This window comes from Canis lupus, chromosome 28 (assembly GCF_003254725.2).
Source record: "Canis lupus dingo isolate Sandy chromosome 28, ASM325472v2, whole genome shotgun sequence".
NCBI lineage: Eukaryota > Metazoa > Chordata > Mammalia > Carnivora > Canidae > Canis > Canis lupus.
This window is the reverse complement of record NC_064270.1, coordinates 9,799,912-9,819,588: the sequence shown is the minus strand read 5'-3', so window position 1 is coordinate 9,819,588 and position 19,677 is coordinate 9,799,912. Positions and strand designations below refer to the sequence as shown.

General features: G+C 43.0%; 1 protein-coding gene across 2 annotated transcripts in view; it reads left to right on the top strand.

The window, feature by feature from the left end:
- The first annotated feature begins 2,488 nt into the window (after nt 1–2,488).
- Nucleotides 2,489–19,677, top strand: part of BLNK (B cell linker) — a 77,427-nt gene continuing 60,238 nt past the window's right edge. The window contains exon 1 of one of the 2 annotated variants that reach the window (XM_025466743.3): nt 2,489–2,786. In XM_025466743.3, the coding sequence (XP_025322528.1) occupies nt 2,740–2,786 (47 nt within the window). In that variant the 5' untranslated portion in view covers nt 2,489–2,739. The remainder of the gene's footprint in view (nt 2,787–19,677) is intronic. The other variant, XM_025466745.3, reaches the window with a different exon arrangement.

The window sequence follows — 19,677 nt, the reverse complement described above, 5'->3', positions numbered from 1 at the left end:
TAGCATGTTGTTGTTTGTTGTCACTAGTAGATACAAGGAAAGAGCCAAGAGAAACCAGGGTTGGTTGGGTCTCATCCCCGAGTTCCAGTACAGTGTATCTTTTTGTTCTCAAGTCTCAACATCTCACAGAGCTGAGACTCAGTCAGGCTGTCCTGGCTTTGCCCCATAATTCTAGAACATATCTTCTTTTATTTATTTTTTGTTAAATATTTAATACCTACAGTAGGTATCTGTATACTTGCAACTCAACTTGAGAAGTAGGACATCACCATTGTCTTTGAAGCCCTGTGTTCCCCTTCACTCCAACCCCCTTCCTTGATGACCATTCACCTGAATTTTACATCTATTTACATCTATCATTCCCTCCATCTGTTTGACCACATAAGTGTGTGTGTCATAAATTATATATTAGTTAGTTTTACATGTCTTTAGCCTTAATAGAACAAGAATCATGATACATGATCTTCTTTAACTTCCCTTTATTGCAATAAATTATTTTTATTATTTATCCATACTAATGTGACTATACTTCACTCATTGTCACTGTTGAATAGGACTCCATTGCATTCATATGCCACAATTAATGTATTCATTCTCTGGTTGATGAGCAATTGGATTTTTTCCAGTGTTTTTAAATTTTCTATTAGAAATGGTTCTTCCATAACAATTCTTGCACATGGCCTTGGTGTACACAGTATATTCGTACTGCTTTCTCATGTCTATGACCCAAATTACTTTGGTAATAACAAAGTGTTTCCAGAGTGATTGTACCTACTTGAATTTTTGTCAACAGTGCATAGAGTTCCAAATTTTCTCTAAGGTTGGGATTGTCCATTTGTCATCTGTTCATCTAGAGATTAATTTTCATGTGCACTGTGCCATGTAAATTGTGACTGTTTATTACAGTACGTTGTTCTCCATGTGTTGTGGAAACCATGCCGTGTGGCCTCATTCTTTTTACGAGTCATTAGCTAAGACTTGGTACCCTTGATCTCCAGGCTTGCATTGATCTTCTTGGAAAGCTGGTTACAGCTGCAGAGCAGTTGTGGCAGCTTGGAACATTATGGTAGTCATGCTACACACCACATGGGGCAAAATGTCCAGTCTGGAAAAGCAGACTCTCATTTTTATTATGTCAGACTAATACAGTAAGAAAGAAGAAAGACAAGTGGCTGTAAAAAGAAAAAGCAGAAGTGTAACTCTTGCCGCTGCTTTTTTTTTTTCTCTGGGGAAATAAGAAGTTGCCAGTCCAGGTGCTAAACAGATTTGTTAGTTGAGAGAAAAGTCAAGTGGCTGATGGGGTGCACTTTACAGTAATTTAGAAGAAACAGGCTGGCTATCATCATCCCACTCAGTGAAGCTTGATTTTCTTGATCCTTGGTGACATTGTAATAGCTTTCCCTGTTCCCATCTACTAGTTTTGTTTTGTTTTTGTTTTTGTTTTTCAGTTAAGAACTATGGAGAGAGGATAGGTGAGGCTCTAGGACTCCTTCGGGATACACTGCAAGGAAACTGAGCTTCTTGTTTGGGGAAAATAAACAATTGGAAGAGGCAAGTGCTTGAATTTTTCTCATGAAAGATTGTCTGCTCCCTTGCTGGCCTGGCCAATTTAGTGGCTTGGCCAAGCAGAAGGGCCCCACCCTTTAATAGCTTTGAGGATTCTGCTCCTGAACACCTGGTCGAACTAGAAATTCAGAGGCAGAACATGAATGTGAACAATCAAGATTTACCTAGAGAAATATAGAACCTCTGTTTGTACAAAGAATAGATACAGAAGGGAAGAAATCCATCTACCACTTGTACTCTGCCAGAGAGGCTGCCTCTCCCTCCCCTCTTCCTTCTCCTCCTCCCTCCCGTTCTCCTCCCCACTCCTCCTACCCCACCTCATTCAGGTCTCTCCTTTTGGCTCTTCCTCCCATCTCCCCTTCTATCTTCAGCCAGACCTGGGGTCTGTAACAGGAGAGGTAACTTGGAGCCTCTGCTATGTCCTTCTTATATATTCTTCAGACCCAGGAGAGGATTAGTCACTGAATAAATGTGCTAAATATGCACCTTCTTCACAAAGGTGAGCAGGAATTTCTTGCTGGGTGCAGGGAAGTGTGCCCAGACATAAAAGGAACTGTCCCTCTCATTTTCCTCCTCCCTGACTTAAACTGCCTTCTGCTCTCTAAATGACAGTACAGAAATGCCGTTTTCATATCATGGTTCTTTAAGTGGAAAAATTTATCCATGAATTTATGCAAATGAACAGAAAGTCCCAAAGAGACCTGATGGAATTGATTATTCTGCTTTTCCTTGAGCCCAGGAAGCAACTGGGGACAGAATGACACCTGCTAAAAACAGGGCTATGTGTGTTTGGGACAACAGGAAGTAGTGACCATCTAGAAGCCAGTCCTGACCTGATTACAAATCTGGTTATAAAAGAAAGCAGCTGGAAAGAAATTTGCATGTCCAATAGGTTTCACTATTAAAGTTTACACGACGTGGAGTAATCAGCCAAGCCGGCTGGCTACCCAGATCACATGATTATGTAGAAACATGAAACTTGACTATGTGCTCGAGCAAGTTTTACTTCTCCCTACTGTAGGGTGTTTGCCAGCAGCCTGCACTCTCGGAAATCAGACTCAAGTGACTGGGACCCTTGAGATCAAAGGCTTACCATGCTTCTCCCTAAGAGGGCCAGGGCCTGCTGACATTACTGCTGACGGTTATTCGTGGTTCTTATAATTAACAAAAAGAATGGACAAGCTTAATAAAATAACTGTCCCTGCCAGTCAGAAGTTGAGGTAAGATTTTCCTTATCTAATACTTCTCCTTCCTCTGCTTCTTCTGCTTCTTCTTTTTTTTAATGCTCCTACTGCATCTGAGAAATATTGAAATCCTGGAATACTTTGCTAGTTGTAAGGCAGTGGGTGGCAGTTGCTATAGGGAAGTAGACTGAGTTTTTAAAGAGATATGTAGGAACAAGTGGGCTTATTCCTGCTGGTTTTAGCTATTGAAAGATTAAGGTAGAAAATTCTGGAGAATTCTGGCTTAGATTCTACTAAAGTTCAGCTTTCTGAGTCTGAATACAACAAACTAGTCTAAGGAAGGGTTTGTCTAACCCTTGTTTAACCTTTGCTAAACGCTTAACTATTTCATTGTGGATTACTATTTATTATTTAATGTTAAGGATCATTGTAATCATTTGTATTCATTGTAGTTGTACTATCTCTTATTTATTTTGTGGGTGTATATCACAAGTGCTTGGGGACAGGAGATCTGTTTTTCCAGTGTTCTTATGTCAGTATAACAATTATCTATAAAAAAGCCACTTGGAAAAAAAAAAAAAAACAGAAGTGGTGCAAGGAGCAAGAATCAAAAAACTCCTCTGAGTTATGGAAAAGACAATGTCTCAAATTCTCATTTGGAAGATCTTTTTGTCTCATTGTAACAGCATCATGTTTTTAGAGACTGAAACTTTTAAATACACAATGAGTGTTCTATATTCCAACTACCATTTGAACTTCAGTTTTTAGAGGGTGATATGACACGTGAAGCAAGTAAGTTTCCACAAATAATAAGGAGCTAGAGAATTAGAGCTTTTGAGACAAAATTTATGAGAAATTAGCCTGGAATTGGTAGAGGGATGGCCCTTTACAGTGAGAGTATGCATCTTACATTTGGCCGGTGCTTGGTAAATAGTGGTTTGAAATGAACTGCTGATCTGGGACCAGTAGGCTCCATTAATGTGCTCAGACATTTCAAGGGTGTGTTGGTGAGGGCTGCGGTATGACCTGCACTGACAGGGGACAAGAAGGTGCCTCAGCCTTTGCCTTGGTTTCAAGTTGCTACACTCTCATGGGAGGGGGGCAGGTGAATCAATGAAAGTAGTAAGTGACTGAATGAGTATAGAAAAGGAATTGGAAAAAAAAAATTAAAAAAAAAAAAAAAAAAAGAAAAGGAATTGGGATAGCCAGGAAAGGTTTCATGGAGAAGATGCTTCAAGAGCTAGGTTTGAGAGGTGGCTTAAGGCAAAAGTAGTGTGAGAATTGGAGGAAAAGCAATGAGCCAGGAGGAAGGAAATAGAGAAGCTGACACTTGAGGCTGGCCTTGACTCAGTGCATTGGTGGGATGACGAGGAGAGTGTTCTGTCCAACAGAGACTATGGAATAGGGTATATGGTACCAGAGGGTAGTCATAAGGGAGAATGTGTCGGGTGTGGCCAGCTCACAGAGGACAGTGAGGCTCTAACTGTGGGGGATTAGAGAATGGTTTACAGGGTTAGAGATGCCATGCCAGCAGGCTTACTAATGGGTGACAGAATGGACTACAGGGGTAGGAAGCTGGGGGCAGGGATATTCTGTAATGACGGTAGTTGAGGAATGACGGCTTCTAGTGTTAGGGGCCTGGACATGGGGCACAGCAGTGAGAAGGGAAAGGAAAGGAGAGGTAAGAAAGACATGCCAAAGAAACTAACAAGGCATGGATATTAGTGCTTCTCTCAAATGAGCAAGAGGGTTTTAAAAAGTCCTTTCTAAACATTCCATAACCTAGAGCTATACCAAGCCTTAGAACCCCTTTTAGGAAATCCAGATCAGAATTTAAGTAAAGGAAAGCACTAGAACCTGAATCACTGTATGATCTCCACCTGCCACCCCCCATCCCTTGGGACAAAGACCAGCTTAATCACAGAGTGGTTGACAGGCAATATGCAACCATAGATTATAGGGTAGAAAACCAAAACTCTACTGTGGATAATCATACACTACATTCATCTGCTTAGGCAGAAGTAACTTTTTCTCCACTTGGTCACTCAGTTGTCTTTACAGAATTGGTCTGTTTTGGTAAAATGTGCACTGCTGACGTGGAACTTTAAAAAAAAATGAAAAAAAATGAAATTGTAAACACGATGGACTTGAAGCACCATCTTAAATATTTTCTAGTTAGATGGGATGGCAAGGAGTAGGGAAATGAAGTAATTGATCCCTATGGTCTGTGTCCTCTGTCCTGACTCGTTAATACCAAATCAGACGGTTGTCTAACTGCAATTATTTGGTACCAGGTGACAGTATAAGTGAAGAGCTGTGTTTATATTCTTAGGTTTATCAAAATTTAGATGAGAATTTGCTTAAATTTTTAGCCACAAAAGTAGAGAGATAATTAGTGTCCATCAAGGGCACATAGTGATCCTGGCCCATAATAATTATCAGATTAAAAATGATATTAATATCATTATTATTCTTTCTTATTAATTCCATAGGTGTGTAATTGAAATCCTGAATAGAAACATAGGACTTTACATTGATCCTTGATAAAGTTTATGTTCATTTCAGTTCTTCTTTTTATCTATTTTGGTTATTCGGTTATTTTGGTTATTTTACCTGTTGGTTGTAACTCCTATGGCATTTAGCTTTGCAAGGACTGGAGGCACAACAAACAACCCTCCTCTGCCTTAACCTAAGTGGCTAATAAAACTGTTGAGCACACAGAGCCCTTCTTGGGTGTCTGGGTCTCACTGCTAGGACTCTTACTTAGAGATCTAATTTCACAGGTTTTGGGACATGGCTTCTCTTCTCGAGTCTTGGAATCCTTAATTGGAATTTCCAGTTACTTGATTTTTCAAGTTCGATTCTTCAGAAACAAATCCACTGGGGTGTCTGGCTGGCTCACTTGATAAAGCATGCGACTCTTGAACTCAGGGTCATGAGTTTGAGCCCCATGTTGGGCTGTAGAAATTTAAAAAAAGAAAGAAAGAAAGAAAGAAAGAAAGAAAGAAAGAAAGAAAGAAAGAAAGAAAGAAAGAAAGAAAGAAAGAAATTCACCTTCTTTTCACCTTCCTGCCACTAGCTCCATCTCTGATACTCTGTTTCTGTCAATAGTATTGTCATCAACCCTAACTCTGATTCATTCCTCTCTGCACTGCCATTTACTACCACGCCCTGTAGTCTTTATTTTGTGATACTTCCATATATTCTACATATGGCTTTTCTATCACATCACCCTGGATAGATCCTCATCTCCCCTGTGTCCCCCATCTATAAAATGAAGAGTTTGGAAACAGACAATTTCCAAAGTCTCTCTCAGCTCTAATGCTATGTGATCCCTTAAGCATGGAGACCATTCTCTGACCCCACTCTTGGGCAGCTTTCAAAGATTTTATCCCAAAGCCCTCAGGAAATATTTCCTGATTGAATCATCTGTCTTTGACAGATGCCTATCCGTAAACAGTAGGGTCAGAGAATACAACCAGACAGCATCCAAGGAGGTCATCTAGAAGGTTGCTATGATGTATTTAGAAGGACAATGCAGTTGGAGCCCCAAAGGGTTGAATTTCAATTGCCAATTATTATCTATGGGTCCTGAGGAAGTCACTCAACTTCTATAAAGCTTGTTTCCTCAATTGTCAAATAAAACTAGAGATGCCTTCCTCACAGGCTTATTGTGACTAAGTAAGAACAACATGGGCTGAAGTGCCCAGAATGATATTTTGCCTCATGGTCAGTATAACAAGTAAATAAAAAGTAAACACAATGACCAATACTTCAACCCACACTTCATGAGTGACCATTTGTTGTCTTTCTTCCTACTCTTGGTAATGGATCCAACCCCTTTAACTGGAGTGGCAACAGAGCAGGGGCTCGTGGTGGGTAGAGCAACTTTTGAATATATATGTGTCTGGGAGCATTTCTCTTCTCGTTCTTTATAAGCTTAGGGCAGAGACCAGTGCTGATATGGGAGGGCAAAAAGAAGGCACAGCATCTACTGGTAGAGATGAGATAAATTTCCCAGGAAGTATTTCTCTTCACACTGCCCACCTGCATTATGTCAGCTGAGTATTGGCTCAACTGGGACATCCTGTGTCACACAAACGGATGGAATCCCAGACAAGTCTTCTTTCTCCTTGTAGGCAAGCTGCACTGGAGCCATTACTAGAATTTGCTTAGTTTTTATAACTTTCAGGATCATCAGCTAACAAAACTCAGGTTTTGTCAGGAAAACTCTAAACCAGATTTCACACATCCAAGGCACCCTGTCTCCTGGATCCAGAGGTTGCCTGTGTGCTGTAGCTGAACAACTCCCTTCTTTTCATACAACTACTCTCCCAGTGGGCTGTGATACACTTAATTAGGTTTTGAAGAACTGAACCACAATTACATTCCAGCCAGGCCTTCTACATCACTGGATTTGAGGAGACTGGCCTGGTACCAGATGCTTAAGGTACACATTTAGAGTATCTTCATTTTCCCCCACAGATGACTAACCTTGTCTGTTCAGTAGAGAATTTACTGTTTGGTTCATTTTCAAAGAGGATCTTACCATTGCCCTCATGCAGTGGCATCAAGGAATCTAGGCTTGTTAAAGAATATGAATAAGAAAGATTGAATGGCAGCTTGCTGCAGGGAAACTGAGAACTTTCTTTGGCTTTTTAGTAACCCTATAGAAGCATCCATCTGTGCCCCCCCCCCCATCCCGCAAAGACATGACTGCATCATTTAGATCAGTGTTTCTCCACCAGGGGCATTTTTGCCCTCCAAGGGACATTTGATTGTCACAACTGGAAAGGGGGGTGCTATTGGCACCAAGTATGTAGATGCCAGAGGTGCTGCTAAACATCCTATGTTTACAGAGCAGTACTCACAGCAACGAATTACCTGGCCCAAAATTTCACTAGTGCTGCTGTCGAGAAACTGATTTAGACCAAGTAAATGAATTCTGTCCAGAACTGGAAGCACTTCTTCATTTGTATGTTCTTATGGTCACGGTATATATTTATCGTTTAGAATATATATTTCTTTGCAATTGATGGGTCCTCTGCTCACTGGGCTGATTTTCCTCTATCTGGGATGGTTTGGGTGAGGAGTTGCCAAGGAGAAGGGCTAGAGGTGCTTGGGCCTATATTTCAATGAGTTGTTGTTGTTGTTTTTTAAAAATGTTAGTGTCAGACAAAACTAGATTCCACAAACTATATGAACCGTTGGAGCATATTGTTCTTTACTGGGTTGAGAAATGAGAGCAGGAAAGCTCTCCAGTTGTAAGATCATCTTGGAATAGTCTCTGTTTTCTCTGTAAGTAGAATGTATAAACTATGAGTGGAAATCCTTAGAGTTGGGATAAAGAGCAAATTAACTGATAAGATAGATATTAAGAAGCCCAAGGGCTTATGGATCTGATATTTATGGCCAAACTCTGATGAGGTAGATATGCCATGCTTGTCCTCGAGCAGAATGTGTTGCCCTAAAGTCCATAGGTAGAGTGTTACAGGATAAAGGACAGATCAAGGGGTGAAGGGTGTCTGTCAACCCTTTAACATCTTCTCAGTCCCATATGAAGATCCTGCAGCTGTGTCTGTGTGGCGAGGATCAGAATAACTCTGCCATCACCTGGGATAGTTTCTGCTGCAGTATTTACCTTTTCTTGCCTGCTTTCTCCTTATGGCACTGGTGTATATTTTGTGAAACTGATGGCTGGGTTTTAAGGAGGCAACTTTTTAATTATTTTTATTTAAGATTTTATTTATTTATTTATGATAGAAAGAGAGAGAGAGAGAGTGAGAGGCAGAGACACAGGCAGAGGGAGAAGCAGGCTCCATGTAGGGAGCCCAACATAGGACTCGATCCTGGGACTCCAGAATCATGCCCAGGGCTGAAGGCAGGTGCTAAACTGCTGAGCCACCCAGGGATCCCCAAGGAGGCAACTTTTTAAAAAAGAGTTTATGCCAGCTCTGTTATAAAACAATCCTGTATCCAGCCTCCCACGACTCTTTAAGTTGATGTCAATCTTATCCAGAGGAGAGCAGTTTCTTGATTCTCTTACACTATTGGGAATGGTGGGAAGATATGTATGTGAGGGGTCCAGGATGGTGGGAGGCTGGTGTATGTTATAATATCAGTTCCTCAAGGCTCATGGGTGACACTAGATCCCGCTTCCAAGCTATAGGGCAACAATGTTCTTGCCCCTGTAGATAAGACCTTGCCAAGGAAACAAACCTTTTGTGTCCACTTAACCGGATTCTGTCTCTGTAGGATACTGGTCAGAGGGGTCACTGTCTCCCTGTCAGACACATTATGTCTCTTGCTTTGTGATTCCCATTGGTCAGCCCCGCTTAAATCTCACAGATCTGGGGCCATTCTGCTTCTTTAAGGTGATCCTGTGCCTCTCTACAAGCTCAGGACTGTTCAAGCCTTGGGGACAGATTTAGTTTTCTCATTGTACACACTTTCTGGGCTTCCTGGGCCCCCAGGCACCAGCACATGATTAGAGGTTAAGAGAATGGCACACCTGTGCTCCAGAAATGGGGCTCACCTGCTGATTGGGTAGAGTGCCAGCCGCAGTGTCTCACCTGCAGATCAAGGGAGCGGTGAATCCTGAAGTGTGACCATGGCTTGCAGACTTCCAGGTCCCATGGCCTCAAGGCTCCCAGCACCTGGTAGGGAAGTGGGTTTTGTGCCAGCCTCTGATGCTGAAGCCACGCTGCCTGGCCTGTAGTGCAAACCCTCTCTCAGGGAGCATGCCTCAGGTCCATACCTTCTGCCGTGGGGGAGCCTCCTTATTGGCTCGTGTGTTCTCATCTCCAGTTCTACACACATCCATGAACAGGCTAGTTTTCCTTCCCTGCCTGTACTTTGTTCTACAGCTGAGGGCTGTCTGCTCCCCAAAAGCTCCTCCTCCAAGCCCCTGTCCTCTTGCCTTGACCACATCCTCCTACCTGTCCTGCCTCACCTCCCTTTTGGAAGGGTGTCCGTGGGCAGCTCCACCTGCAGGCTGATTTTCAACTTGATAGGCTTACAACCATTTAGCAACATTGTGGTCTAGGCCCCCCCGCACAGGCCATTTTCCCAGTCCAGCACGGCTGTTTCAGCGCTCACTTCAAAAGCAAGACAAGAAAGCAGCTTTAAAGGGCGTGTTGCTTCTCCTTGACACACCACCACACTTCTCCGTTGGCCACTTTCCTGAGAAAGGATCGCATTAGCCTGGGGGGTCTTCCAGCAAGCTAGCTCCCTCCAGATTTTATCCCTTCTCACCATGGAGGGAATATGCAGCAGGCAGCCCTGAGCTTCTGAGACGTGTGGCCATGAAGCCACACAGGCCCCATACTTGGTTTAATGCCCTGCTTTTGCAGCCCTACAATTCTTAATGATTTTGAACAAGGGGTCCTACATTTTCGTTTTACCCTGGGCCCCAGAAATTATAGTGCTGGCCATAGGCTCCTTGAGCCACGTCAGCTAAGCCTGCTTCCCCCTGCTCTATGTCCAGACACAGACACCAATGGAGAAGCTCCTACCCAGAGCACACAGGTTTCCTGGCAAGGACCTGAGAGGTCACCTCTTCAGCTCCTTTATTTTGGAGGCAAGAAAGCAAAGGCCCAGAGAGGAGAAGTTACAATCCAAGCTCACACCAGCAGAGCCTGCTCTAGAACCACATCTCTCTGTTTGCCTGTGGGGAGATGGGGAGAGTAGCCACCTCTCTCCCTACCCCCTCTTTAATCCTGTGTCATTTACTGGCCAATAAAGCTTAGTCTAACTTACTCTGTGTTCTATATTTTCCCTAGGCTTTTTTTTTTTTTTTTTTTTTTTCCTAAAAGGCAACTAATTCACTGTGAGAAACCCCAGTGAAGCCCTACAGAACCATGCCCATCAGGATTTCAGGCTTTAACGTGTTTCCTGGTCCAGACTTGAATTCCATACTGACCCAGACATGTCTGGCATTTATGTACAGATACATATTTTTTCAAAGAATGCTCCCACAATAGTTTATTTAATCTAAGAGAGAGTTGTAATTATAAAGAGTTGCCTTACACATAGAGCATAGAGAACCAGTGTGGTATAATTTCAGAAGTGCTCATAAAGGTGTTTTTGCTGTACTGAAAAGAAGATGATCTTTGAAATCAGGCAGGCCTGGGTTTGAACACTTCTCTCTACTTACTAGCTCAAGGTCACTCAATCCCTCTTTGCCTCAGTTTTTCCCTCTGGAAAGTAATATCCTATATTGTTAAAATAATATAGAACATAATAAGGGTGTTTGTAACAGTGAGTATGTTAGAGAGCAACAGCTCAATGGATGCTTCCTTCCCCCCAAATCCCTCCCGGCTGGGGCTACCCACCAACTTGTGTCATGAGATAGGCATCCATGTGGGATAAGGAAGTGTCTCAGAGTCCCGGTTCAAAATTAAACCTCACTAAGGGCAATAGATTACCTCATTAAGGCATTATCTGTCGCTGACGCTCCTGCAGCTGGAGGGTGGATCGCTGGGCTCTTCTCTCCCTACACAGAGGTGGCTCAATCAACAATTGTTAGCTGAGAGAATGCAACACTGTTCAGGAAAGAACTGGTGATAAGAATGGAAAGGTCAGAGGAGGGAGATCATACCTAAGCAAAGAGAGTTGGTGGTGGGGAGCTGTGGCTAAGAGTGATCCCTGGAGGGTAGAGAATGGAGCTCAAAGATGGAAAGAAGGGCCCTTCCCAATTGATTTGTTGTTGTTTACTTTTAACTTTACTGGGTTCAACGTGTAAAAGGTCACAAGTCAGAGGATAATCTCCTAACCACGTGAAACATAGTAATGTCCACAGTCAATCCCCGACAAGGAAGGAGTCATTTTATTCTAGAGAAAACAACTATGGTAGAATAAAATACAAACATGAGAAGTATATTTTCAAAAAGAAAATGCCAAATGTAATACCAAATTCTTGGAAAACTGGAACCTTGATATATATATGACTATTTGACTATTTTGCCTTTTATACTGTCTTTACAGCCTTTTCAGGGTCAAAGTCCTTTTTTTTTTTATTTTTTTTTTATTTTTTTTTTACTATAGATGGTCTTTTCATTTCCTATCATCTCCACATTTAAAAGCAATCACATTTGCAAACCAGTCAGTCACAGATGAGTGGGCCTAATATACCTGATGAATGCTAAAAACAACCTCTTGGACATGATTAAAACAAAAAGAATTTGTATAAATACCTCCAAATGAAATGGGGAAAAATCTGCTTTGAAATTGCTAATAATCACTTTATGGGTATGAGGTTTCCTTTTGGTGTGATGCAAACCTTCTGCAACTCGACAGTGTTGGTGGTTACACAGCATTATGAATTTCCTGAATGGCTGACTTGTACGCTTTGAAATGGTTGAAATTGTGAATTTTACATTATGTGTGTCTTACCACAATTAAAAAATTGATAATGAAATTATTTTCCATACTGTCCATAAGATATCATATCTTGGCGACCCATGATCATATTTTTGTTGGACCAATTAGATATTGTTTCAAAGTGTTTTTTAATATAGTATTATTACTAAGCATTTCTGGATGGTTTTTAAGAATTGCCTTGCTTCTTTCCACTTTGATCCCTATACCTGATATTCCCCCAAATCTCTTTTTACTCAGATCTCAATGAAATGAACTTAACTGAGTTGAATTTTTTCAGGTGAAAAAATTCCTCAAAATCACTCTTTACTCCCTGAAAATATCTTCACTGTTAGCTACTGAAATGGATGTCCTGGGGTGCCTAGGTGGCTCAGTCAGTTAAGCATCTGTCTTCAGCTCATGATCCCAGGATGCTGGATGGAGCACTTCAACAGGCTCCCTGCTCAGTGGGGAGCCTGCTTCTCTCTCTCCCACTCCCCCCGGCTTATGCTCTCTTTCTCTCTGTCAAATAAATATATAAAATCTTAGGAAAAAAAAAAAAAGAAAGAAATGGATACCCAGACAAGTAGGTAACAATATTACATTATAACACATAGACATAGGCAAGACTCTTTTTTTTCCATCAAGGTTAATCCTTAAAGGAACATGCTCAAATTCTTAAAACACATTCCTTCTCTAGAATCACATAGAATTATGCTTTTGGCATTTTCCAAAAAGTGATTAGAATTACGTATCACACTGTCTTACAAATTTATTGCTTGGGAATCATCAGTAGTGCATGGTAATTGTGCTGGTGGAGGAGAGACTGTAAACATAGCAAAATTTCAGCCGTGTGTACTGTGTCAGAACAAAGAGCATTCTAAAGTGGAGTATGGTAATAGGATTAAATAACACGACCTTTGGGGACTCTTCCAAACCAACAGTCCGTCATCTGTGGATACAGGGAACTTTTTTGGATTTTGCTACCTGCTTGTGTATTGTTTTTGGGAAGAGATTTCCCTTTACCCAAGCCCTTCCCTGCCACATGACTGGCTGAGCACAGGGACCAACAAGGTTGCTGCAGTGCCCAGAGGAAGGAAGGGGCTTCATCTCTGTAGGCCCCACAAATCAGGGAGGAGGAAAAGCTGTGACAGATTCTACTGTCACACCAAGTGGCAAATCTTCTAAGAACTTTTTAAAACTAGTTTAGCATATTTTCTTGGCCATCTCATCAGTCTCAGGATGCCAAGTCCCACGCCTAACTGCCTGTGATAGGGTAAAGCATGCCAGGATTTTTTTTAAAAAGGACTCAGGGTATTAGCAGGATCATCCCTACTCCTGCTTGTGCCAAGTCAGCCCAGTTTCTGTCTGCTTATAATCCAGATCAGCAGTTCAGACATGCCAAAGATGACCACAGAATATTTGCAGATCTCGGTAGGAAAAAAGAGAGAAAGAAATGGTAGTGTGTTTGGAGAAACTTACAAGTTACCTTCTCCGGTTAATGGGTGTTTAAGAACTGTTGTGCCCAAGATTGCAAACCCGAGAAACCACCAAGGAGCCGAAGCCGATGCAAGTACATGAGGGTTTATTTACGAGCTCGAGCTTGGGTCCAAGTACACTCCATACAGCAGAGCAGGGACTTGGACCCCGAGACTAAGAAGCACAGCAGTGTTATAAAGGCCAGTGGCCAATGAGATTGTAACATATGTAGAAGGTTGCACAGTCATGTTGGTCCACATGCAGGTGGCCAATTGAATTATGATTCACCTTATAGTGACCATTTGAACTAGCCTATTATTCTGGTTAGAATTGGGGCGCAGGTTTGGCGGGCAAAAGAGGGGTTTTCATTCCTTGGCGGTTAAAGGTCAGAGATCCCGCATTCCTATGTGTGCTAGTTTCTGATAAGGGTGTGCTTAATAGCTAAACTAGGGTGAGGGAGTGCCTTAAACAAATAGGCAGGTCATGTGGGGGGCTTTACATGAGATGGCCGGTGTAGCACAAAATGGAGTTAGTCCTGCTCTGCTTGTCCAAGGGTAGGAGATTTTTGTTAGATTTCCTGGGTCCCACAGAACCATGACAGTGAGATGATCCCAGGTAAGGGGCACACATTCCTCCACTCCAGGGCTCCTAAGTGGTCTGACAAGGGTGCTGAGAAAGGATGCATGGGGACATGATACTCCAGTCTCTCTCCAGGAGTCTAGCCACTCTGCTCCTCAGCATGTCCCAGACCCCAAAGAGTCCCTGACCACATTCCCACCCTCCTCTCATCTGCTTGCACTACTCTCTCCCCTTCTCCTACCATCTGTCCCTTCTTCTTTGTTCTTTGCCCCTCTCTAAAGACAGAAAAAGACCCCTAGGAGCCCATGCTCCCCTCTGGCAATAGGTCAGCTCTGGAGACCAGCAGCAGGGCAGGAATGGGGGCACATGTGTCCCCGGTAAAAACTTCTTGGACAGAGAGACAGAATTGTCCAAAGAGGCATGTGATGAAGCCCACCACCTGCCCAGGTGAAGGGTCGGGCTGAAACAAGCCAGCACAGGTTATCCAGGGGTGGTTGGGAGCCTGGGCTCTGGGGTCAAAAGCCCTGGTTTTGAATCCCAGCTGTCATTTACTAAGTCGAGGATCTGGGGCAAATTATTTAACTTCTCTGGGCAAATATTTTCTCATCTGTAAAAACGGAGATAATCACAACAATGTGAATTTACAATGTATATGTGAATACACTACAGATCTAGACATTTAGAAGTAATTAAGATGACAAATTTTATATCATGTGGTTATTTTTCAATCACAATAAAAAATGAGGATAATAATAGGACCTACCTCACAGGGTTGTGAAGGTTAAATGAGGTCATGCATGCCAAGCACCTGGCACACAATACATGCTCACTGAGCGTTAGCTTCTGCTGTTGTTGCTGTCAGTTATCCCAGTTTGACCACCGCCATGGCTTCCTGGGCTTGTGGAGCCAGGGCTTCGGTACAAGAAGGTAGAAGACAGTCTCTGCCATGGAAAAGCTGAGCCTCTGGCAGGAGACTCCAGTCGTGTATGGGAAGGGAAAGAAAAGGGTGTGATGGAGAGACCTGGGGAATCTTCAGATTGAATACAGTCCTGGGGCCCTGGCAACCTTTCTCTATAGCTTTGTTTCCTCCCTTACAACAAGAGGGGATAGACCTAGGATATTCCTACAGTGTCTCTCACTGCCAAATATCTGTGACTACCTTAACGACAGAGAAACCTAGGAGTCAGGGATCCCAGCTGTGTGGTTTGAAACAAGTGTCATGAATTCTCTGGGCCTTAGGATCTGCATCTGTGAAATGGGGTGGAGGTACTAACTCAGCCTTGGGAGGCTTCTTCCACCATGGAAGGGGCTGTCAAAACTTCCAGGCCATCTTCAGCGTGACTCACTTTCTAGGAGGAGGAAGCCCCCTCGGCTGCTGAGTTGCAAATCTAAACATAGGTCCAGTGATGCTACAGGAAGGAGGAGCATGAGGAAGACGGGCCAGGACTTGGAAGAGGGTATGGAAAGGCAGAGGAGGGGAGCCCAGACAGGACAGGCTCTGCTGCATGCAAATAGCAGATCTAAAAAGTGCCACTAAAAAGTGCCACTAAAAAGTGGCATGCTGTTTCAAGCTGACGGCTTATAAACAGCGACTTCAGCTTTGAGACAAATTACCCAAAAGGAAGATATTTTGTGTGAATCAGAGAATCCCCTTAACAGCCCCCACCCCCATTCTCTGTCTGTGTCTGTCCTCTGGTTTCACAAAAGTCAGACAGTTTTTGTCATGCGATAAGGAGGCAGAAGGGACCTCTTTCCTGCATTCCCAGAGGGAAGGATTTATGTTCGGCTTCATTAGCTGTGTGTCCCACATGTGCCCTTCTCAGTATGTGTTCACTGAGTATTTGTGGACTGAAGAAGACAAATACAGGTCTCGTATAAAAAAATGACATTAAACTTTAAGGGAGACCCTCCCCATCAGTAAATTAAGATAAACAGTATTTTAAGATAATATTTTAAAAATTGAAATTAAGTACCAGAAAAAAAAGTTCATGATGAACAAAAATAGTGACATTTTAAAAAATGAAGACAGGACCGATATTGCCAATTTATTTCGCCTCAGACCCGAGGATGGTCCACCTTGCAGCCATTAGTTTTCCCTCTTGCCCAGCTGAGGCCCTAAAGGGCATCTTGATGGTGTCCCTCCAGCATCCCCTACTGCGGGGGGCCTGGGGGCCGGAAACGGTGACTGTCATACTGGCCTCCCAACCGCCAGTGTCCCCATGCGGAGGCCCTCCTCCATTCTGCCACCCTAATCAGGCCACACCTCTGAGGAAGGGTTTTCAGGGGCTTCCTGCTGCCTATAACCCATGTCCTTGGCCCGACTAATAAGGCCCTTGACTCCCTGTCCCCACCATCCAGCCTCATCTTGAACTACGCCCTCCCCCCAACACCCCACATCCTGCTACTTGCAGCTTCTCACCAGACTCCAAACATCCCGGCCAATTTCACCTCTCAGCCTTACTCTTGCTGTTCCTGTATCCAGCTGCTGTTCCTCACTCTTCTGCTTGGTGGATTTCTATTTTCCCAGCAGGACCCAGCTCCCAGGACACTTCATCTTAAAACCTCAAGTCAGCCACATCCTTCTCAGGGTCCTCATGGCCTCTGACCCACCCCGTGCTCAGCAAAGAGTAGTTTCCACTTTTACACGTCTGTGTCATATGAATGTTTAGAGATCAGCGTGTATTGCTTTCATAAACTGAAGAAACAAAACTACTTTGTGCTTAGGAAATTAAGATACAGCACACAAAAGATGTCCTGTGAGCCAGATGACACTTCAGAAGCTGCTATTAGCACTGGAGATTAAATGACCAGTCCGTAGTGCTGCCTGAAGTGCTAGAAATCCAAGATTCATAGAAGTTAAAATTTAGAGCTGCAAAAGACCTGTGTGTCCATGGAATCCAGTCTTCTCATTTTACAAGAAAAAGTGAGGCACTGAGTGATGACAAGAATTGCTCAGATGGGCACAGCCAGGAAGCAGCAGAGATGAGAGTAGAATCTATCTCTCTGGACTCTTTCCCTACGTGACCTCTTTCCTGTGCCCGAGAAATTATCTGGAAGGGGGAAGGAGCCACTTAAGAGGGGCCTTGGGCAGAAAGAATGGAATGAGAACAATTGTGGATTCACAGCAGTGGGTTAATTATGTCTAAAATGTCTGGTTGGGTCTGAATTGTGAAGGCCTTTGAATGCCAAGCAAATGAGTTTGTTCTCTATTGTGCGAGAAACAGGGAGACCATGTGTGGGGTGTTATGATGAAAAGGGGCAATGTAAGAAAATGCATTTGGGGGAGGGGAGAGATGGAAGTAGGGAGGCCAGAGGAGAGGCCACTGGCATCAACCATTGCCCATGGGATCACAGTGGCTGAGGCTGCAGGGGTGGGCACAAGGAAACAGAGACAGGTAAGATCCTCTAGAGGTGAAAGGACAGAACTGGTGATGGGAGAGGAAGAGTCAGAAGAAAGAAAGGGGGAAAAAAAAAAACCCCAGAGGTTTCAAGCCTGAGGATCCAAAGGTTCCACATTATAAATTTTGTAGTCTTCTTATTCTCTTTCTTTTTTTTTTTTTAAATAATTCTCCTTTTTTATTTATTTATGATAGTCACAGAGAGAGAGAGAGAGGCAGAGACACAGGCAGAGGGAGAAGCAGGCTCCATGCACCAGGAGCCTGATGTGGGATTCGATCCCGGGTCTCCAGGATCGCGCCCTGGGCCAAAGGCAGGCGCCAAACCACTGCGCCACCCAGGGATCCCTCTTATTCTCTTCCTAATCAGAAGTCTTCAACTTTCTATAAAATGCTGGTATTGAAATTTTAACAGCAAAAATAAAATATACTATAAAAATGATGAGTAACATCTTAAAAATCCAGAGTCAGTAATAGGAGATTATTTAAAAACCTAAGAGGAGAAAGTCGGATAAAAGATCTGCAGACCCCACGATGATCATTATGTTTTTGAAAACTCACTCATCGTATAAAGTAGTTCGGAGAATGGATGTCTTCTTTGCTTCTGTATATACATATATATATATACATGTGTATACATATATATGTGTGTGTGTGTATGTATATATATATATACTAAGAAAAATGTTAGAGAGATTGCACCCTAGAATGATCTTAGGAACATCTTAGCCAGATGTAAGGAGAGCACAGATTTTCTAAAGTACCTAACCAAGTAGATGTAGAGGATTCACAAGAAAGAGCCGGCCATCAGCGGGGGTTCCAGGAGCTGAGAGTGAGAGTAAATAACTGAACCAAGAGGAAAAGTCAGGATTATTCAAGACCACATAGAGGCTCTTGGGGAGGGTGTGGCTGGTGTAAACTGGGATTTAGAACCAGGAGCTGAGAAGGGCCCTCAACACACACAGAGGACCAGCCCCACAGATACTGAAAAGATAAAACTCCAGCCCCTGGCTGCTGTTAAGATTTGGAAGGAGAAGGAAGGATTTACCTGTTCTTTTTGTTTGCAAAGATTCTCTTACGTCTGAGACCCTTTTGAATCCATTCCTAAATCCAGATTAAACACAGATTTTTTTCTGATTAACACTGTTTTGCATTCCACCTTTCTTGGAAAGATCAAAGTGCAAAACCCCTCTAAAACCTGCCTTTCATGGTCCTCTGTGAATGCATTAAGGAGCTAAAAGGAAAGCAAGATGTTTTCTGATCCTTTAATTTTTTCTACTAAATTTCAAAAAATATACTTCTTGTGGATAATACCATCTTTTAAATCATCTCCTGTATTTAATAAAAATTATTGGAAAGGTATTTTGTAGACTATGAATTTTCTTAGGCTAGTTTTTGGTGATCTGGCCAAAATATCCAGGTGCAGTTATGTTTCCAGCACTCTTTTGGCCCTGATAGAGCCTTGCATCCACCAACCCACCCTTCCTGGATCTGTTCTGTTCCTCTATATACCAGGGCTGCTCTCATCCTGCAGATTCCTTGCTGAAGGGCAGTCAGCATCTATGGATTCCTCTCCTTGTGCTCTCTTAGCCAGTGGCTCTTTCTTGGGGAATCTACAAATGGTAACACTGCCAGTGGTTCTCAGTCTTGGCCATGCATCAGAATCTCCTGAGAGCCAATGGTCTGGGTATGAGGATTATTAAAAGCACCCTAAGTGACTCTAATGTGTAGCCAAAATCAAGACCTCCTCCTCCAAGAAGACGATGTATAGAGACTGCCTATTGATGTAATCTCTTTATCTTCAATTCAAAAACACCCATTGAACAAGGTTGGGCTGTTTGTGTTTAGCCTCTGGAGCTAGAGTTCCTGCTCTGGTGCCAGGTTGTTAGGGAACAGCAGGCAGGCAGAGGAAAAGTATCTCTGTATCAAATTTGTATTGATCTGAGCATACGTGAAGGTAAAAGCCTGGTCATGAAGGTAAAGCGGGGTTGTCAGCACTCACAGCTGGTTCTTTCTGCTCTTTCCCCCTGTTGAGAGCAGACATCACACCATTTGCTAAAACTCCTATTTGCCAGTACGTTAGTTTCCTGGGGAGAGAAAGTATCTGGGTAAGCCTT